Raw genomic sequence first — 17818 nt, 5'->3', positions numbered from 1 at the left:
AAAAAAAATGTAATTATTGTAATTATGTATAATTCCACTCAAAAGATTAGCGGATCTGTTTTGAGTCTGGTTTCTCTTAAGGTTTCTTCCTAATGTTATCTCAGAGAGTTTTTTTCCTTGCCACTGTTGCATTTGGCTTGATGTTTAAAGATCTATATCTACATCTGGATTCAGTAAAAAAAAAAACATTTTGTGGAAATTTCAATTGCCAAAATGTGGTGTACAAATAAAACTGAATTAAAGGAAATATATGACCACAATATTTTGATTGCAGTAAAGTTAAATAAACTAAGGGTTAGACATCTTTTTATTACAAACACATCATAGACATGGTCTACAGGTACATAGGAAATATGAGGGCAGAAAAGCAAAGCATCCACAGATTTACATTTGATAGACACAAAAGTTTTGCAAAAAGCACACTTTTGTATACATCCACATATACACCTTATATAAATTAACATTATACAATCCAGCAATCCCTTTTTAAACCAACCATTTGTTGCAATGCAATCTGCAATATTATGTCATAAAATCTCTGTATTTACACACTGAATCAATATTTTCAGCAATCTTCCTAAAAACACCACACTTTGTTTAACATTCTCCTTCACTGCTCAGCAGCTAATATGGAGTAACACGAGCGCCCTCTATTGCCTGGATATGACACTACACTACAGTGAACTACGATTCCACAAGCACACTGAACACAGGACAGCACTGCACCACACTTCAACAGCCGTTACACAGCACTACAGCTTGTATTAATCTAGCACTAAACAATTAGAACTACTCCATAAACATAGCAAACACAGAGTTGAATGTAGCTTTACATAGATTACAAACAAATGCAAAACAACCTAAAACATCTTATACAACCACACACTAAATGCAATGGTTTGGTGGATGGGGGACTAAAACATGTACAACTGAAGGTTTGTATTTTCAACATTTAACAACGACAACGTCACAGGAGGAAAAGATTCGTTAAAGGCACTTCAGACAGACTTGGAGTTTAACCGACTGGGGGCTCGCGCACCACATGAATAATACAGGGAGTATTTAATACTGTTCTGCACACATATGATACAGGGTTCGCATTTCTAGGAAAAATAATGACACTATAAACAGTTTGTAAATGCTAATTCTGTGATAACAGATGTCTTATGGAAGGCTGTTTATGCATAATTCAATCTTAAAATGGTTTACACACACACACACACACACACACACACACACACACACACACACACACACACACACAACAAACTGGATCACATACTATCATATGCTCTCTCTTACCCAACACAATATACACTATCAATCTTACCCCCTTTAACACACTATCAAAACTCTCTAACACAATCATATTCTCACACACACACTATCAATCCTCTTACGCACACTGTCGCACTTTGGGACAGGTCTGATAGGTCTGTGCACATAGGTATCTGATAACACGTTCGAGAGTATGATAGACTGCGTCACATGTCAAGTTTGAATTACAGCCAGGTTAGATAGAACTGCATTTTGTAGACATTTACAGTTAACCTCAGCTCAATACAGATAGTTTCAGTATCAGCTTAGCTGAATAGGATACTGAGTATATTATATATACTTTTATTGCCTGACACTGAACCACGGAGAGCATAGCTGATCTTTTAGGTATTGATATGCATCTTAAAACATAGCGTTTGTGTAATGCTGCAGCACAGCAGACGTGTACTGAGTTATAGTGAGCAGCACTGGACTAAGTGCAATGTCCTTAACCACCTCATAGATATGTTAACTTTAGGTGCTGGACTTTTGCTAATTTGTTCAAATGAAGGTGGGTTGTAGCAGTGCTCAATAGGACAAAATGAGCTTCCACCTGGAGCTGTACGGTGTTACACATCAGGGAACCGAACAGTAGGACAGAACAGGAGGATGGTTTAGTCCTCTGGGGCCACCATTCACTCCACAGCCATTTGTTCAATATGATCGCTCAGCAACTTGTATTGCTCTAAAATGGGAAACGAAAAAAAATAAAAATAATAATTTTACTCATTCTTAGAGGATAATCTTATACCTATATACTAAAGCCTATACATAAAAAAGCTGATGTAAGCATATAGACTTTCTTGTTCTCTTTCAAGGACTTCGATTCACAATATACTAATACTAAACATCCTTTTAACACACTTAGTACTGTTTGACTCTCTCATATACAGTTGTAGTAGAGTAATGATTTATAATCTCATGCTCTGGTGTGCTCGAGAGTCTGGTTCCTCTCAAGATTTCTACCTTGAGGGATTTTTTCCTCACTCCCGTCACCTCTGGCTTGATCACGGAAAGATCTATATAGTTAGATCTTTTCTAAAAACTACTTTGGGACAATGTCTATTGTTTAAAGTGTTACAAAACTTAATTAGAAAAATGTTAATATTGTTTTACAATCATCATTTTAACAAAAGGTTTTTGGAATGTCACAATTTAATGGTGTGTGTGTGTGTGTGTGTGTGTGTGTGTGTGTGTGTGTGTGTGTGTGTGTGTGTGTGTGTGTCCTTCACCTTCATTCAAATGTCCGATAATCGCCTGCTTCTTGAGAAAATCATTGCAGAGCTTCTTACTTAATCCAAAGGCAAGCATATTATGGGTGAAGGTCCTATAAGCACACCACATGTAATAGAAACTTTTATGACTGCATTTACAAACATTTATTACACAAAAAAAAAAAAAACTGCCTGTAATTTGTACATATTAATCTCAATACTAAATTTACTTTATATCCAAAGTGTAACAATTTTAGGCAAATTGTCACTTACCCCAGCTGTCCAAAGGTGATGTTTTCTTCAATCCTGGAGCTGTCGTCTTTCTCTTCCTGGGTCATATGACACCACTTTTCCCTAAGGAGGTTGAAAGCAGAGGTCAAGCCTCAAGGTTGGAGGTCATTCACAGTGATTTTATGGAAAGCCAACAAAGGAGGGGAAAAATGCACAGCCAGGGTATACATATTCACCATCAGTGCATTTTAAATCATAATTCTTTTCTTAGAATTAACTCCATAGCAAGGTGTTTTGTGCAAAAAGAATAATGAGCAATGATAAAACATTGCAAAAGGCCAGACAGATGACATAATAAAGTGTCATGCATACATAGTTAAGCAAAGCTTATCAGTTAACCCAATTTTAGCATGGTGTTGTTAGAAGATTATGTCAGGGTTAATAATGAACCACCATAAAGTAAAATGTATTCAGCAAATGAGAAAAAAAATATATCATTTCCTCTAACATTTCATCCAAGATTCCTAAAGCTGGTTTTGTAATAGAAAGTAAACATTTACTCCTCATAATAAATCTTCTTTAAGTCAAAGAGATTAAGCATGTGATACTCAGCAGCTGAACTGGATTTAGAGACAATAGAGTGATCATAAATCCTTTTAGAACAATTTCTAAACTCCAGCCTTCGGTGATAACACGCCCAAGTTGCTGATCTGACTCAAACATCTGATCTAATAGATTATAAATGGTCTCAGTAAAGGGAGTTAAAATTCACTAAGAAAGAGGAAACTGTCTTCAAAAGAAGACGACACCCAGCATGCAGATGACCTGCACAGTAAGCAGCAAGCATGCAACGACATGTATGCGTGTGATCAACATGAAGTGCACACAGGTAAAGCAGAGGCCTGAGACAAAAGCCCAGACACTACTATCCAGAAATCATGGCCTCGGGATTTAAAGCAATTGCTGAATCATTCCTTTAATCCTTTGCAAATACTGTTGGCATCAGAATCAAAGAATTCAATTATGAGAAAAGTCGGGAAAGTTTTAATGAGAGACGTAATATTAATTTGAGCCAAACCTGTAAATTTGACACAAAATAGACTCAAAGGCAGTGGTTGCTAAAGCTGCTGTATTTACTAATATAATATTTAATCAAAATAAAAACATTTATATATATATATTTTTTTTTTTTCATTAACAAAAATCTTGTATAATTTGCTTTCAATCAATCATTTGGGATGTACTACTGAAAGACCTTTTTTGTTTACATGAAAGAACTTTCTTTGAAGAAAATCACATGATACTTCTTCCAGTTAAACATGGAATATTCCAAATATATCATGGGTGGGGAGATGTTGTCAGATAACAGTGGAAAGCTGTTGAACTAAAATATGAATTTTTATAACCTGCAATAGCTGACTTAAATAACTGCTTGGTAAATGCCTGAGAAGATGAATGTGTTCACATAATAATGCCTAAACAATACAATACCTAGAAATACGAACTTTAAGTACTAAGGTAAAGTTTCGTTTTAGTAAACTGGGCCACACTTATCTTTACGTGATGTTGAGGTTTTACTTTATATGTGTGATATATTAGTAAGACACACAGTTGTAGAATCACTCATACTTTAGTGCACTGAATATAACTGCAACGCAGTCTGCCTTTTTTTTGGCTCATTCTGTTATCAGTATAGTGCACGACTTCCTGCCAGGCTCACACACCACAAAAAAGTATGATGACTCTGCAGTTTTCTGTGCAAACAGTATTATTCTACTACACACTATGAATATGTAAAATATAACCTCAAGCTTGACTAAAACGTCCTTTATACCCTTTTCCTGACCTTCTCTTTGCTCTATTCCTATTGAGTCCTATTGCTACATTGCTATAGTTTTTCTTTCTCTGGGGCCTTTTTCTGTCTAGTGGTGTCCTGTGCAGCAGACAGAATGATTGACAGACCTCTCGTCTTTCTTCTCCTCAGCTGTCCGCCTGTGTGAGGCAGCAAGGCACATGGAGATAAAGAGTTAAAGTTGCATGCAGAAAGAGAAAGAAAGGGAGAGAGAGAGAGAGAGAGAGAGAGAGAGAGAGAGAGAGAGAGAGAGAGAGAAGGAAAGAGAGGGAAAGAAAGGCCATTGGTGCAGCGGTGTCTACTACAAAGACAGAGTGAGCTCAGAGAGCAAGGCAAGAATCAGACATTACTGAAAATACCGCAAGTATGTAGAACACGCTAACAAACACACGTGCACACACACTTTTCTCACCTAGACAGATGACGTGCCTACTACTAGATACCGAAAAATCCTCACTAAAAGTTAACAGTGCAATTTCATGATCTTGGTCTTAAACACTTGTTCACAAACATCACATGGTTTGAAATGTTTATAGAGTTACACCCAGGTTTTACACACCTCGTGGCAATTCCAGTTCTAAAAGCCACTGCTTAAACAAACCTGAAGCAACCAGTTATCCTTTTATTATGAATGAGGTGTGTAAGAAAAGGAGCACAGTGGTGACAAAGGTGAGGCAATGTAGATATGCATACCTGGTACATACAAATCCGAAAAACTCTATTTAACTACCTAATCAGAAGCATATCAAATATTTTACTGTCATTTTAAAAAATATATGTATATATTCTTACCTTGTGGTGGGAGACCTCTTGTTCCTCTCACAGTGCACAGCATCAAAAAATGCAGCATTCCAAAATCTTAACGTTTGCCTTTAAACAGAGAAGAGCAACATGAACCGTGTCAAGGACCAGGATCATATTCTTGTGATCAGACTTAGTAAGAAGTAACTTAAGGATGAGGTCATTGTTAAATAAAAGGGTTACCAGTTAGTTCTTTAAAAAAAAAAAAAGGCATACCCTAAAGTGTTTCATTCATTTTCTAGCATAGCAAATTGCCAAGAATTAAATTCTTATCATTACTGAAATAGATATTTTATGTTTAGTATTTTTACATTATGATAATTGTAGAATGGTAAATATCCAACGCCATATGAACAATAAGATTTAAGAATTTAATAGCACATTTGCATAAAAGTGGATAAGAGTCAGCAGAAAAGTAGTGTGTATCAAACCTGACTATTGACTATTCACATGACTATCCTCATAAAGATTCTTGGGTCACATGATAGATACACAATGAACACTCCAGATACAGCTTAGATAAAAAACAACAACCCTGAATCATCAAATAAACCACATACCAGATTGGTTGCTGTTTAAGGTGTGTGTACAAGTAGATCTTCTCCCCTTTTTTCTTGTCTGGGGATTCAGGTGGCAACACTGTAGCAAATAAGGACACACATTAATTGACATTTACACACTCCTCATTAGCGGAATAGTTTGGGTCTCAGAATATATGCGGGAGTGCCGCAAGGATGTATTTACAGGCATGGACTGCTCATTAAGAGCAATCCAGCATGAAAGTCAGCATTAGAGGCGTCCTTTAAGGTTCACTACAGGTGAAAACAAACACATGGAGAGCTCTATAAATCAGGACTGTATAACCAAAAGGAATTTATCACGTTTAATGTAAACATGCTCTAAAGTAAAATTTATCCCGGACATGTTACTACAATTATTTTGGCTGTCTGTCTCACACACAACAGTACAGAAGAATTTTTTTAACACCTGCTACCATACCAAACCCTGTCTATCCTGTTCTTTCATTTCATTTGCACAATTCAGTGATGCATTATCTCCAAAGGAATCATTCATCCATTACACATCTCTAGTTATCTTTATTTAAATAAAATTATGTGTTGTATGTATGTGCAATTTGGTACAGATCAGTAGTTCAGGTATCTGGGACAAGCAGATGTTGTGTCCAGGCTTTCCGTTGAATGGAAGTAGACTGAGTGAGTAGACCGAAAAAAAGAAAAAAGAAAAAACCCTACTTTTTTTTTACCAAATTAGCAAAAATTAAATGTTTTTCTTTGGTTTTTACTATGGTCTGCCTGATTATGAGCCAGAATTTAAACTAATTTGAAGATTTCAACGCACACCTTTCAGCCATTTAGAATAAAGTATCAGAATTAGATTACCATTTTAAATGATTGTACTGCCTTATAAACAATAGTTACAGAGGCATAGAGAAGTGCTTTATTTCTGTTTATAATATACAGAGGGCAGAATTTAAAATCTAACTACTTGTAAATAAAATAACTAACAAATATTAAGTTACTGCTGGCAAATAATCATGGTATAAGTGGCATAAATTATGGCAGCCTGTGCATTAGCATTAGGTCAGCAAAAAAAGGGCATTAGCTCCTTGTGTTGCCGAGAACCACACACAATGGCAAGGTGTGGTTTAACTGGCAGTAGAATGATATTTCATAACCAGGTACACGTTGCATGTTATTAGCCCTACCCCAACATTAATTTAGTACAATGCATATCTTCATATAACTCTCCTGCTTATTAAACACAGTTTACTAACTGTCAAACAAATTGAGAGAAAAGACATCAGACACTAGTGTAGACACTATTTTGGCTCAGAAAAGATCTATTTCATATACTGCAAGGAGAAAACAGTTTGACAAAATGTTGGACAGAACACTGCAATCAGCCCAAATACAAGGATGAAATAATCATTTGGCATAACTAGCTCATCAACATGTTTTATACAATGCCAGCTACTAACATAAAACCTCGGATTAGAAAACACCATCATTCCAGGTAATATACCCATATTACCGCAATATCTTTTATATATGAATATTTATCATATAGTTAGCACAATTTTACTGCAACTACCTTAGGCCGATGTTGCAAAGCATTACATTGCACATAAAACTTCATTCCAAATACAGTCCATACTGTTGCCAACATCTTCTATATACTTTGTTATATTTTTTCATGTTGTTTATATTTTAAGTTTCCCACTTGTATACAAGTACAATATTGGTTTATGTAAATGTAAACATTACTTGGCAGCAAAGGTAGAGTTTTTACTTGGCCATTAGACTTCATTAATCCAGCTCTAAACTGGGCAAATAGAATAAAATCAAATATGCTGCACTGAGATAGCAATCAAACATGCAATCTCTTGTCATGCATTTAAGTAAATTGTGTTGTAAATAAAGCTAGGCTCAACTCTGGCCCAAGAAGAGTCAGTGACTTCCTGTGTCTGGTGTGAATTCTAAGTAAAAGTCATAGAACAGGACATAAAATAATAAAAAATAAATAAATGTGTACCTGGTGTTTTAGGTTTGCTGTCTGTTGGACTTTCTGTCTCTCTGTGGACAAAACAAAAAGTCTGAGAGAGCATAACTATAATACTTGTATATAAACCAAGGTCCATTAGTCATTGAAGTGATTTGAACATGCAGCATTTTAACAGGTCTTAGTAAATACAGGTAATGTCTAAATGACAAGTGTGAAGCTCCTCACTCATTTTTTCGGGCAGCTGGTCCTCTGAGTTTGCTCTCCAGGCCTCCAAAAAAACTCTTCATATCCGTCTTAGCCGTCGTATTTTTCAACAATTTCTCAGCGACGTCTTTCTTGCCGGAGAGCCAGACCTTGCTGCTGCGCAGGTATGAGTCCAAACCTGCGCTCGGCTTCTCCAGGAGCTCTGTAGGTGACAGTTGTATCTTCCCTGGGAAACGAAGGATTGTGTGCCGTATGTGAACGATTGTATAGAAAAGTGATCCCAAACCAAAAGACTGATAGTCCAAAACAACTTAATTCCTTTGAGGGGCAAGGAGAGAAGCTTAAGCCCTTAAATAAGGTACAAATAACTGAGATTGAAAAGGCAATTAGAATTATAGTATAAAAAATAAAAAAAAATTCCAAGGTTTCGAAAAGACAATTTGTAAGTGTGTAATATTTCTATGTAATGCCAATTTAGTTTCAATTCTAATCGGTCATACCTTTTTTCCATTTGTGTCACCCTTGTATTAAATTAAAATACCATACATGACTGATCAAGATTTCTTCCTTACCAATGTAATAGTATGTGAAGCACATGGTCATTAAGTGCTTGGCAGGGCTGTAGTCATCCATCTGGTAGCATCTGACAGTCAAAACAGAGATCAGCAGAAGGTCATGGTAGTAATGCAAAATCAAATTCAACCCACGCACATACTGTACGTATACAAATATTGACTTTAGAGGAAAGCTTCAGGAAATGAACTTGTGGAATGAGTGCCAGCAAAGCTGCACGAATGTTTGTCCAAATAAAACGTAAATAAACCCGCCATCCACTCAGCGTGATTATCAGACTCCAATTTAGGATGAACTAACCAAGAGCTAACAGCAATATCATTCATCCTCAAGTCAGTATCAAACCACAGAGTCTGGTTGCGCTGTAGGAGAAGCATGGGCCAGCGCACTGATTATCATGCCTGGCATTTCAAAATAATTACATGGTTCACTTCCATAAATAATGCTTGCTGAGGGTTAAAACATACAGATTTATGTAATAAGGGAAAGCATACAAATGACTCACTAGAGAAAAGATATGCTTTTGCAATCTCGCTGCAATATTGCCTCTTACAGTGTGGTTCATTTATTCAGGTTGAGAGGAGGAAACGTGATGTTACTAAATGTTTATTGCCACACAACTGGCAACTTGTCCCCAGAATCTCAGCCATGTGGAACAGATTTTTTGTGCACTTACTCGAACAGGACGACTGCAAACGACTGCACCAATCGGTAGAACGTCTGTTCGCTCACACACTTTGAGTTGCATCGCTGCAAGGAACCAAATATCTTTATTATATACATAATCCTATACATTAATGACTCATATCATATATCATTCAGCTGCACTGAAGCCAGCAACTTGCTTTTAACAAGCTCTGATTTAACTATGTTTGTGTGTTCTCTGTTAGACCAAGTTTACTTATCAAGAGCTACACAAGTGCTCTAATGTACTGTGTGTATATACTAAGCGTAAACTTTTAGACCTGGTTTGAAGACCCCCGCCACCACACCCCCATACACGTATACACACCTGCACACTGACGTATTTTGCAAACCACTCCCTGGCCTTGCCATTTTCACCACTACACAACTCGCCAAAGCGTGCTTTCTCCTCCTGGCTAAAGTCCTCCCTAAATCAGACACACACACACACACACACACACACACACACACACACACACACACACACACACACACACAGAGAGAAAAACATAGTAATCGATAGGTTAACAAAAGAATGTGACTATATATTGCATATATATATGGCCTTACTGATGTCTAAATATCATGGGTCCCATTACATGTTGATTTCAGACACAAACATATTTTAATTATTATAATCGAATACATCTCTTTAATATGTTTTAAGGGCCAATTCCTGCTGATCCATTTCATTCCATAAACTTCTCACACTCTCATTAGCTGATAATCACATTCCCCCAGTTTTACACTGTACATGCCTGCAAATTCGAAAGCTGCATAGTTTATTCCTCCACGTGCTTCTAAAATCTTTAGCGAAGGAAAAAAAGACTCAAAATCTTTCTTTATAATGTTACTTCGACATAAACGTCCAGAAAAAGTTCCATAAAAACAGGCATCAACATCAATAACTCACCTTCCATTAAACAATTTCTCCACATAGACTTTCATGAATTCCCGCCGCTCTGCTACATCAGCGTCCTCAGCACTGTGATTGGATGATGAAGAGGAGCGACGAGAGTTGGAAGTGTGGGAGGGCGAATCAGTGGCCTCGTTCTCACTGTCTGCAGACTCCGTGGCATCACTGTCTTCAGCGTCTTCCTCTCTTTCATACACGGCTGGTTGTGGGGCCAAGGGCTTTGGAAGTGCACTTACAAACTCTGGGATGAGAGGTCCATCTGATAACAAGTCAGGATGACCAACGGCAGATGGTATGGTCACTTTTGTGCTGGAAGGTATATCAAAGTCTATAAGGTTTTCCACTGCAGGCCCCTCCATAGTGATACAAGGTTCACCACCCAGCAGTCTAACCTGAAGAAGCAACAGTAACACACTCATTATATGATCATGCAGAAGGTTACATTTGAAACGATTGGCCAGTTCTGACAGTATAAATAACATTACACAATGCTAAGCATGTTTGCAAACTAAACCTCTTATGAAATATGAAATCTATTTGGTTTCAAAAGGCTGTTGCAAAAGAGAGTTCTTATGTCTGCGGTGAATAAAACCAGACTGCAGGGTTTTAGACGCTTTGTTGGCAAAAATAACCAAAGCCATTCTCCAGATTAACTGATGCTCTTTAATCTATCTTGCAGTGCTGTTCCACAGCCACAACACTCTGCCTTTCTTTAAAGAAACTCATTTATGGTAGAGTAGTACATATTGATAAGAGGATATGACTAGCACAGATAGTTTCTTCATTTTGTTCATGGAAACCTCTATTTCCTGTCATCTATTAATCTAAAACATGTGGCAACCTGGGAAATCCCTTCACCCTTGGCATTTTGACATGACATTACATATGTACACACACAAAAACGTGCACATACAGAGACATGAGCCTGCACATATACACACACTCACACAAACACTATACAGGTGGTCCTCTACTTACAATGGAGATTCGTTACGATGACACCATTGTAAGTCAAAAATATCTTATGTCGAAGATAGAACTATGACTGTGACAGTCTTTCCTGGTTAATGCCGATTTATAATTTTCATATTCTGCTCTAAATTGATGGCTTTCCTCTTCTTTTTTCACTACAAGCAGAAGACATAATTGGGCGCTTGGAAGACATGCTTTTAGCACTAAAATTGCTGTTTAAAACCATTTAAAACTGGAAAAAACAACCTACGTATCATACATAGTACGCTGCTGTGCGCACGAAATGTTTTATATTTTTTGAATTTTCTCTTATCGCTATCGTCATCGTAAGTCGAACCATTGTAACTCGGGGACCATCTGTACTGTGCAAAAATCTCCTACAAGCAAATAAATGCTGTACTTTTTTTTGTTTGTTTTGTTTCTACAAAAATAAATGCACTTTTTGCAGTTTTATAAGGAAACGCTATAAGTTGCCGTGGGGGAGCCTAGTGTTTTTAAGGCATTAGACATTGGATCCAGAGTATGTGGACTCGAGACCTGGATATTCCAGGCTGCCCCCTTGGGCCCCTGAGAAAGGTCCTTAACCCCCATCCGTGCTCAGTTGTGGGAAATGGGGATAAAGTACTCCGCCATGGACAGTCCCAAGCCAGGCTGAGAAAGCAGTAGAGCGGGCCGTGGTCTAGCATCCTGACCCCTTAACAAAAAAACTGCTATTGCTCCCTGTGCACTGGAGGAATTAAAAAATAATAGTAATAATTTCTGGGGACGTTGACTTTGTTTTTGCAGGTAAACCCTGACAGACTTCATTAGCTTGGCCTGAAAGCAAAAGAATACAAACTAAGGTAAGGTATTTTAGTTTTTTTCTGACACACAAACATTATATTTTTGTAATATGTAATGTTTAAGAAATCTAAAATATTTTCCTTATTGATTTAATGATGTAAAAGTATTGCAGAATTATTAGAAACCAAAACCTGATCAAAGCCTGGAAGCCTTCACTGTATAAAGGAAATCACATGTAGCTAGCAAGTTTTCAGGCAGAATATATTTGTTAAATATCTTTCCTACCCTGCATGACTTGTTTCCTTTTATTTTGGTCACCTGCCAATTCCTACCTATTACATAACTGCTCCGTATCATATGGTTGAAGGCTAATGTGTGTTTCTGGCAACATATATGAAGCCTGCTGAACACTTCCTTTTAAAGTACTGCACAGGGTAGTGTAACACACTAGAAGAAAAGTGCTATCAACCCTCTTACACACACCTGCTCACAGCTCACAGAGACTCATAACTGCCTAGAGAGGGAGTATAAAATCACTTCAACCATGAAAACAAAGCAAATATTGCTTATTGACTTTCTTTTTCCCCTGAACATTATACTTGCAGTTACAGTAGTTAAGTAGCTTTATTTGCCCTTTTTTTTAGGTTTAGATTTTTTTAATTTTTTTAAGGTTTTGGGCTCATGATCATTTAAACAAATATCAATCAGTGTTTGACTAATCAATATTATTCTATCATGATGAAATGGGGAAAATGAAAAAAAAAAAAAAGATAATCACATTATAGCCATGAAAAATCCTAGTATTAAGGGTACTTTTTAAAGGTACATTTGTACATGCATTTTTACTGGATTAATATTTTACATTGTAATTATTTAACTCAAGTACATGGTTTGTATACTTTGTCGTCCATTGTGAATATTTCACCATTTGGGGTAAATACATATTTTGGTTTGTCAAATTTGAGTCATCTAAGTATGTTCTAGGCAACCAGCCCTGGCTGATTATTTGTTACCCAGTGAAAGCTGGGTTTTTCCTGTTCATACTATAATCTTGAAGCATATTTATTCATTCTGTTCCAAAAAAATTCACTAATTATACATAAAAAAAAAATCCTTAAAAAGCTGCTAAACTATAATCCCTCTCTAAGATTCATAATGGAGTCAGGAATAGCAGACCCTTTAGAACTGTCTAAGTAACTGAAGATGGCACTGAGATCACACAGTTATGTAAGGCAGTACACAGTGTGTGTGCAGAAGTGTGACTTGGCTAAGGCGCATACACACAAAATGACAGATGAAAAAGCCTGAGGGCAAAAAGCAGCTAATATGTTTTCAGCTTTAGTTGGGGTTAATTACACATGACGTTAAAATGCCAACCTGCTGTTTCTTCTATAAAAACAGAAAGTCGGACACTATCTATAGAAAACACCCTTCAGTAACCCTCAATCCTCATCTCCATCCCACGCTCTCTCTATCCTCTGTCCAACAACGCCTCTGTGTGTGCGCCCCATGGCTACCAGCCCTTCAGATGAGAGGCTAGAAAGTAGGAGTGGTTGTGTGTGTGCCAAATCTGTGGGTTCTAAGCCAAAAAAAAAAAAAAAAGATCAAAGGGGGAAGGTAGATGGAGGGTGAGCAGCAGAGCGAGACAGGGAGAATAAATGGGTGCAGAGAGAACGAGAGACGAAATAGCCTCGGGTGATTCAAGGTGGGGGAAAAATTGGTTGTGTACTCAGCAGCAAGCAAGGTCAGAATGTACAGGGGCTTGAAAAATAAGGGGGTTTTCAGAAATGCTGCTCTCTGCATGACCACGCTGATTGCAGATTAGATTAGAACATTTCAAAACATCAAATTTATTTTACAAGCAAAATATACAAAAATATATATAAGCATAAAGGCTTAATACTTCCAAAAACTCTAGGGTTTTGGGCATTAAGGAAATATTTGCTTACCATAGAGTAGTTTATGGGATAGCAATGCATGTGCACTGTTACACAACATGTTAATTCGCTTCCCCTGCGGAAATCCTCTTCATTTCATCACTCAAATCATCTGTGTCATAAAGGCAAGGCATTTCAGCCAGTATGGTTTTTTTTTTTTTTTTTTTGCTCTGTTACATAGTGCTATACAAAGCATCTGCATAAATAGATTTTCATTGACAATACTGCTGGGTGATGTGTGTTTTGAATAGGATATTACTGCTGAATTCCTTTTTTCCAACAAAAATTTGCTTTAATGCCTTGAAACTGTATACGCTGAGCAAAGAAATTGACTGTTTGGTTAAAAATGAAAGAATCCTGGAGCATTCCATCATAATCTGAGATGGATAAAGTCCATCACTGCTGTTCCATCTGTCCACAATTCCTCCTGCTATTGTTCTTATGCAGGATGGAAAAAAGTGAGCACAGCAATGACAATCTTGCACCTATGAGTAACTGTGTACTAATAATAAGACTGTGTTTAATCTCTGATTAGACTAAATTTGATAAATAACAGCCTCTTCTGTGGTTAAGCTCATTTAGATGCTGCATTCACAGCTGTCCTATAAGTCTGGATGAAATTATCCGGTTTTCTGAAATGTATAACAGGCTGCGTTCTACATGTTGGATATACCATGAAGGGTCTTTAATGACAGACCTGTGTTTGGAAAACATCTGTATGTCCTGTTTAGGTCATCAGTCATTCTGATCCAGGCTCATGCAGAAGTTGCGTTTGCATAAGAAGAAACAATTCCCAAAGTGAGCTTGAGGTAATGAGGAAATACTTGATGTCTTTTAGCATGTCCGGTCATGTTTCCCTATTGCTAACACTATGTGTGCAGCCTTCAATACTGGTATCCTTTTTCCGTCCCCTTATTGGTGCATTTTTTTTACATTTTATTTTGGTAAATAAATGTTCAAGCTGCCAGAACTCACTGTCTTTGGTCACAATGGTTCTGCTAAATAATATGCCACATTAAAACTGTTAAGAGCCAGTGATATGTGCCTATGTTCTTATTTTAAGACTGGACACGACCTTCATGTTTAGTGTATCTTTCACTTAAAATTTATCTAGCTACAGCCTTGAAATAGAAACCACTGTAGAAACTGGGCTTCGTGATAAGTCTAAACACTACAGCAGCTGGGCACACAGAGCAGCAACCCGAGGACAAGATTTAAGATAAACGAAAATAGGATTATGTCTGGGACGGAAGTTCACTCTAGTGGTTAAAATAGTTAAACAATGCACTTCAACACTTCCTGCACTAATGGTGAAGCTAGTCACACAATTCCCAAACAGGAAAAGAAAAAGACGACTCTGTAAACGTGTAGAAAAATGTGATCCTATCCCCAGGTGTTTGAGGTCATGAACTCTCCTACTCAATAATAAATTGTAAATGTTTATTACAATCTTAACTATCAGTGATGATTTTTTACCAGCATATTCATTCAAGTACAATGTAGCCTTCTAGATAAAATGTAGAGAAATGTACTACAGTATCTGACACATCATTTGTGGTGTTGCGATGAATCTGAAGTCTCTCCTGGATTCAAGCCAGGCAGAAACACACACTAAAAGGAATACTCATGGGAATTAATATATACGTGTGCATTTTGCCCTGCTTTGGACTGGATATAGTGTACAACCAGAGTGTTATCTCACCCTATACCCAGTCTTCCCAGGATAAGCTTCAGATCCAGCATGATTCTGATCAGGATAAATCAGCTACTGAAACTGATTGAATGAAAGAATGATTGTGCAAACTAAATTTCAGTAATTGAATAGAAATAATGGAATGTTTGAAGACCTCAAAACTAAATGAATGAATCCACATTCGTGAGCACAAAAAAAAAAGAAAAAAAAATCTATAAAGATGCGACATAAAAAATGAAATACTCTTAATTTCAAAGAAGTTTGTCCAAAAGAAAAAAAGCACACGTGTACCTTTCGGAGTAATATATAGTAATAAATAATATACATGTGTACTTTTAGGAGTATTTTTGTAGTAGTACTGTCTGTCTGTCTGTCTGTCTGTCTGTCTGTCTGTCTATCTATCCAAAAGGTTCACGTGTAGATAGATATATAGATAGATATATAGATAGATAGATAGATAGATAGATAGATAGATAGATAGATAGATAGATATGCTTTTCAAAATCAAGTCATTATATATCCTTTTGCTTCTATATATAAAGAGTAGACAGACATAATTAAGACCCGCCCAGAATTCTGGGAAGCTCCGCCTATTATTCCCATCATACGCGATAAAACACCTCTGCTCCAGTATGCGTTCCAGAGCAGGTGAGATTCTGTGTAGTAATGACTCTTATTATATATTATATTATTAATCATACAAATAAACTGTTGCATATATGTAGATGTGCCGAGTGCGGTGTTAGAAGTCTTTTATTTTATTGCTCTATAAGTAAAAATCTATTTAACTGCGGATATTCCTCCATTCCTCCTGCGCGTTACTGCTCCCTCCCACTCTCCCACTCTCCCAGTGCGCACCGTAAACAGCGATCTCTCTTCATTTGTAATGAGAAAAAAAAGCATTACGATGCAACCAAACGCGAGACACGGAGCACAAAAAGAGGATGCGGTTGATGTTCACGGGTAAAATAAGTTACAGAGTGAACATCCTGCTGGTGTTCAGCGCGCGAGCACATCAGCTCCCGAGGCAGCTGTCACACTCACGCTGAGGAACCGAACATGAAGTCTCCTGCCAAAACAACATACACACAAGCGAAAGGTGTGCCAATGCCGTGCGCTGTGCCACCAAGGTGTATTCGCTGGAACTTACCCGAGAAACTCTGGCGAAGCTGCGCTCCTTGCTCACGATTGCGTTCTACGCTTGCCTCTTCGGTAGTCAACGCGCACGCATGCGCTGTGAGGCCGACAGTTCAGGAGGACGGGAATCCGATGACGCTAAGGAAATCACGTGATGCTCTTTTGCACACCGCATATTTGTTTACCTCGACGGCTGAGGAAGCTTCGCGGTGTTTCCCCACCATTTCACCTCGTTATTTCTCTCTGTACCCCTTAACACCAGCGGTTCAACAGGGGAAAGCCTATGCCGTCTTATAAAGTGTCGTATAACAAGAAGTTAATAAAAAGAGCAATACAGTTTGTTACCCCTAACCCCAGAATACAGTATTGTTCACCACGTCACTGGTTCTAGACATATCAATCAGCCATAACATTTAAACCATCTGCCTAATATGTTTTAGGTTCCCCCCTTTGCTGCTAAAACAGCTTTGACTCATCACAGCATGACCTCCCTAAAACCTCTGAAGGTGTGTTCTGGTATCTCTTCTATCCAAACGTTAGAAGCCGATCCTTTACACCCTGCAAGTTGCCAGGTGGGGCCTCCATAGATTAGACTTGTTTGCCTAGCACATCCAACAGCTACTCAATCGAATTAAAATCTGGTAAAATGATCATCATGCACAGCCAGCTGTGATACATGCCGTTCACATTTCTGTCATGGCCAGCAACATTTTCATACATTTTTCTACAGTAGCTCTTTTATGAGATAGGCAAGCCTTCACTCCCCATACTTGAGCCTTTACCCTGTTGTTGATTCACAAGTTATCCTTTCATGGACCACTATTTGTAGATTTGGGCCTCTGTAGATGGAGACCCAGTCCTCTAGTGTTCCCAATATAGGATATCTCAGAGCTTAAATCCTTGTCTATTTTTTCTGCTTCTAACACATTAACTTTAAGAAATGACTGGCCGATTCATGCATAATAAATCCCACACCTCACA

The 17818-nt window shown here is 37.6% G+C and overlaps 1 protein-coding gene across 2 annotated transcripts; it reads right to left on the bottom strand.

The window, feature by feature from the left end:
* Nucleotides 1-289: 289 nt before the first annotated feature.
* Nucleotides 290-17802, bottom strand: kiaa0513 (KIAA0513 ortholog). 2 transcript variants are annotated; one of them, XM_046864211.1, is made up of 13 exons: nt 16851-17802; nt 10313-10707; nt 9728-9827; nt 9392-9465; nt 8715-8785; nt 8164-8368; nt 7969-8009; nt 5976-6054; nt 5407-5484; nt 4725-4754; nt 2805-2885; nt 2550-2644; nt 290-2002 (listed from the first exon to the last, which is right to left on the bottom strand). In XM_046864211.1, the coding sequence occupies exons 2-13, from the start codon at nt 10672-10674 to the stop codon at nt 1953-1955; spliced, it is 1266 nt and encodes a 421-aa protein (XP_046720167.1). In that variant the 5' UTR covers nt 10675-10707; nt 16851-17802; the 3' UTR covers nt 290-1952. The 2 variants fall into 2 exon arrangements, with proteins under 2 accessions (XP_046720167.1, XP_046720168.1); XM_046864212.1 differs by lacking the exon at nt 4725-4754 and having other exon boundaries at nt 16851-17798.
* Nucleotides 17803-17818: the final 16 nt, after the last annotated feature.

This window comes from Silurus meridionalis, chromosome 13, assembly GCF_014805685.1.
Source record: "Silurus meridionalis isolate SWU-2019-XX chromosome 13, ASM1480568v1, whole genome shotgun sequence".
Lineage (NCBI taxonomy): Eukaryota > Metazoa > Chordata > Actinopteri > Siluriformes > Siluridae > Silurus > Silurus meridionalis.
This window is presented reverse-complemented; position numbering and strand designations above follow the sequence as displayed.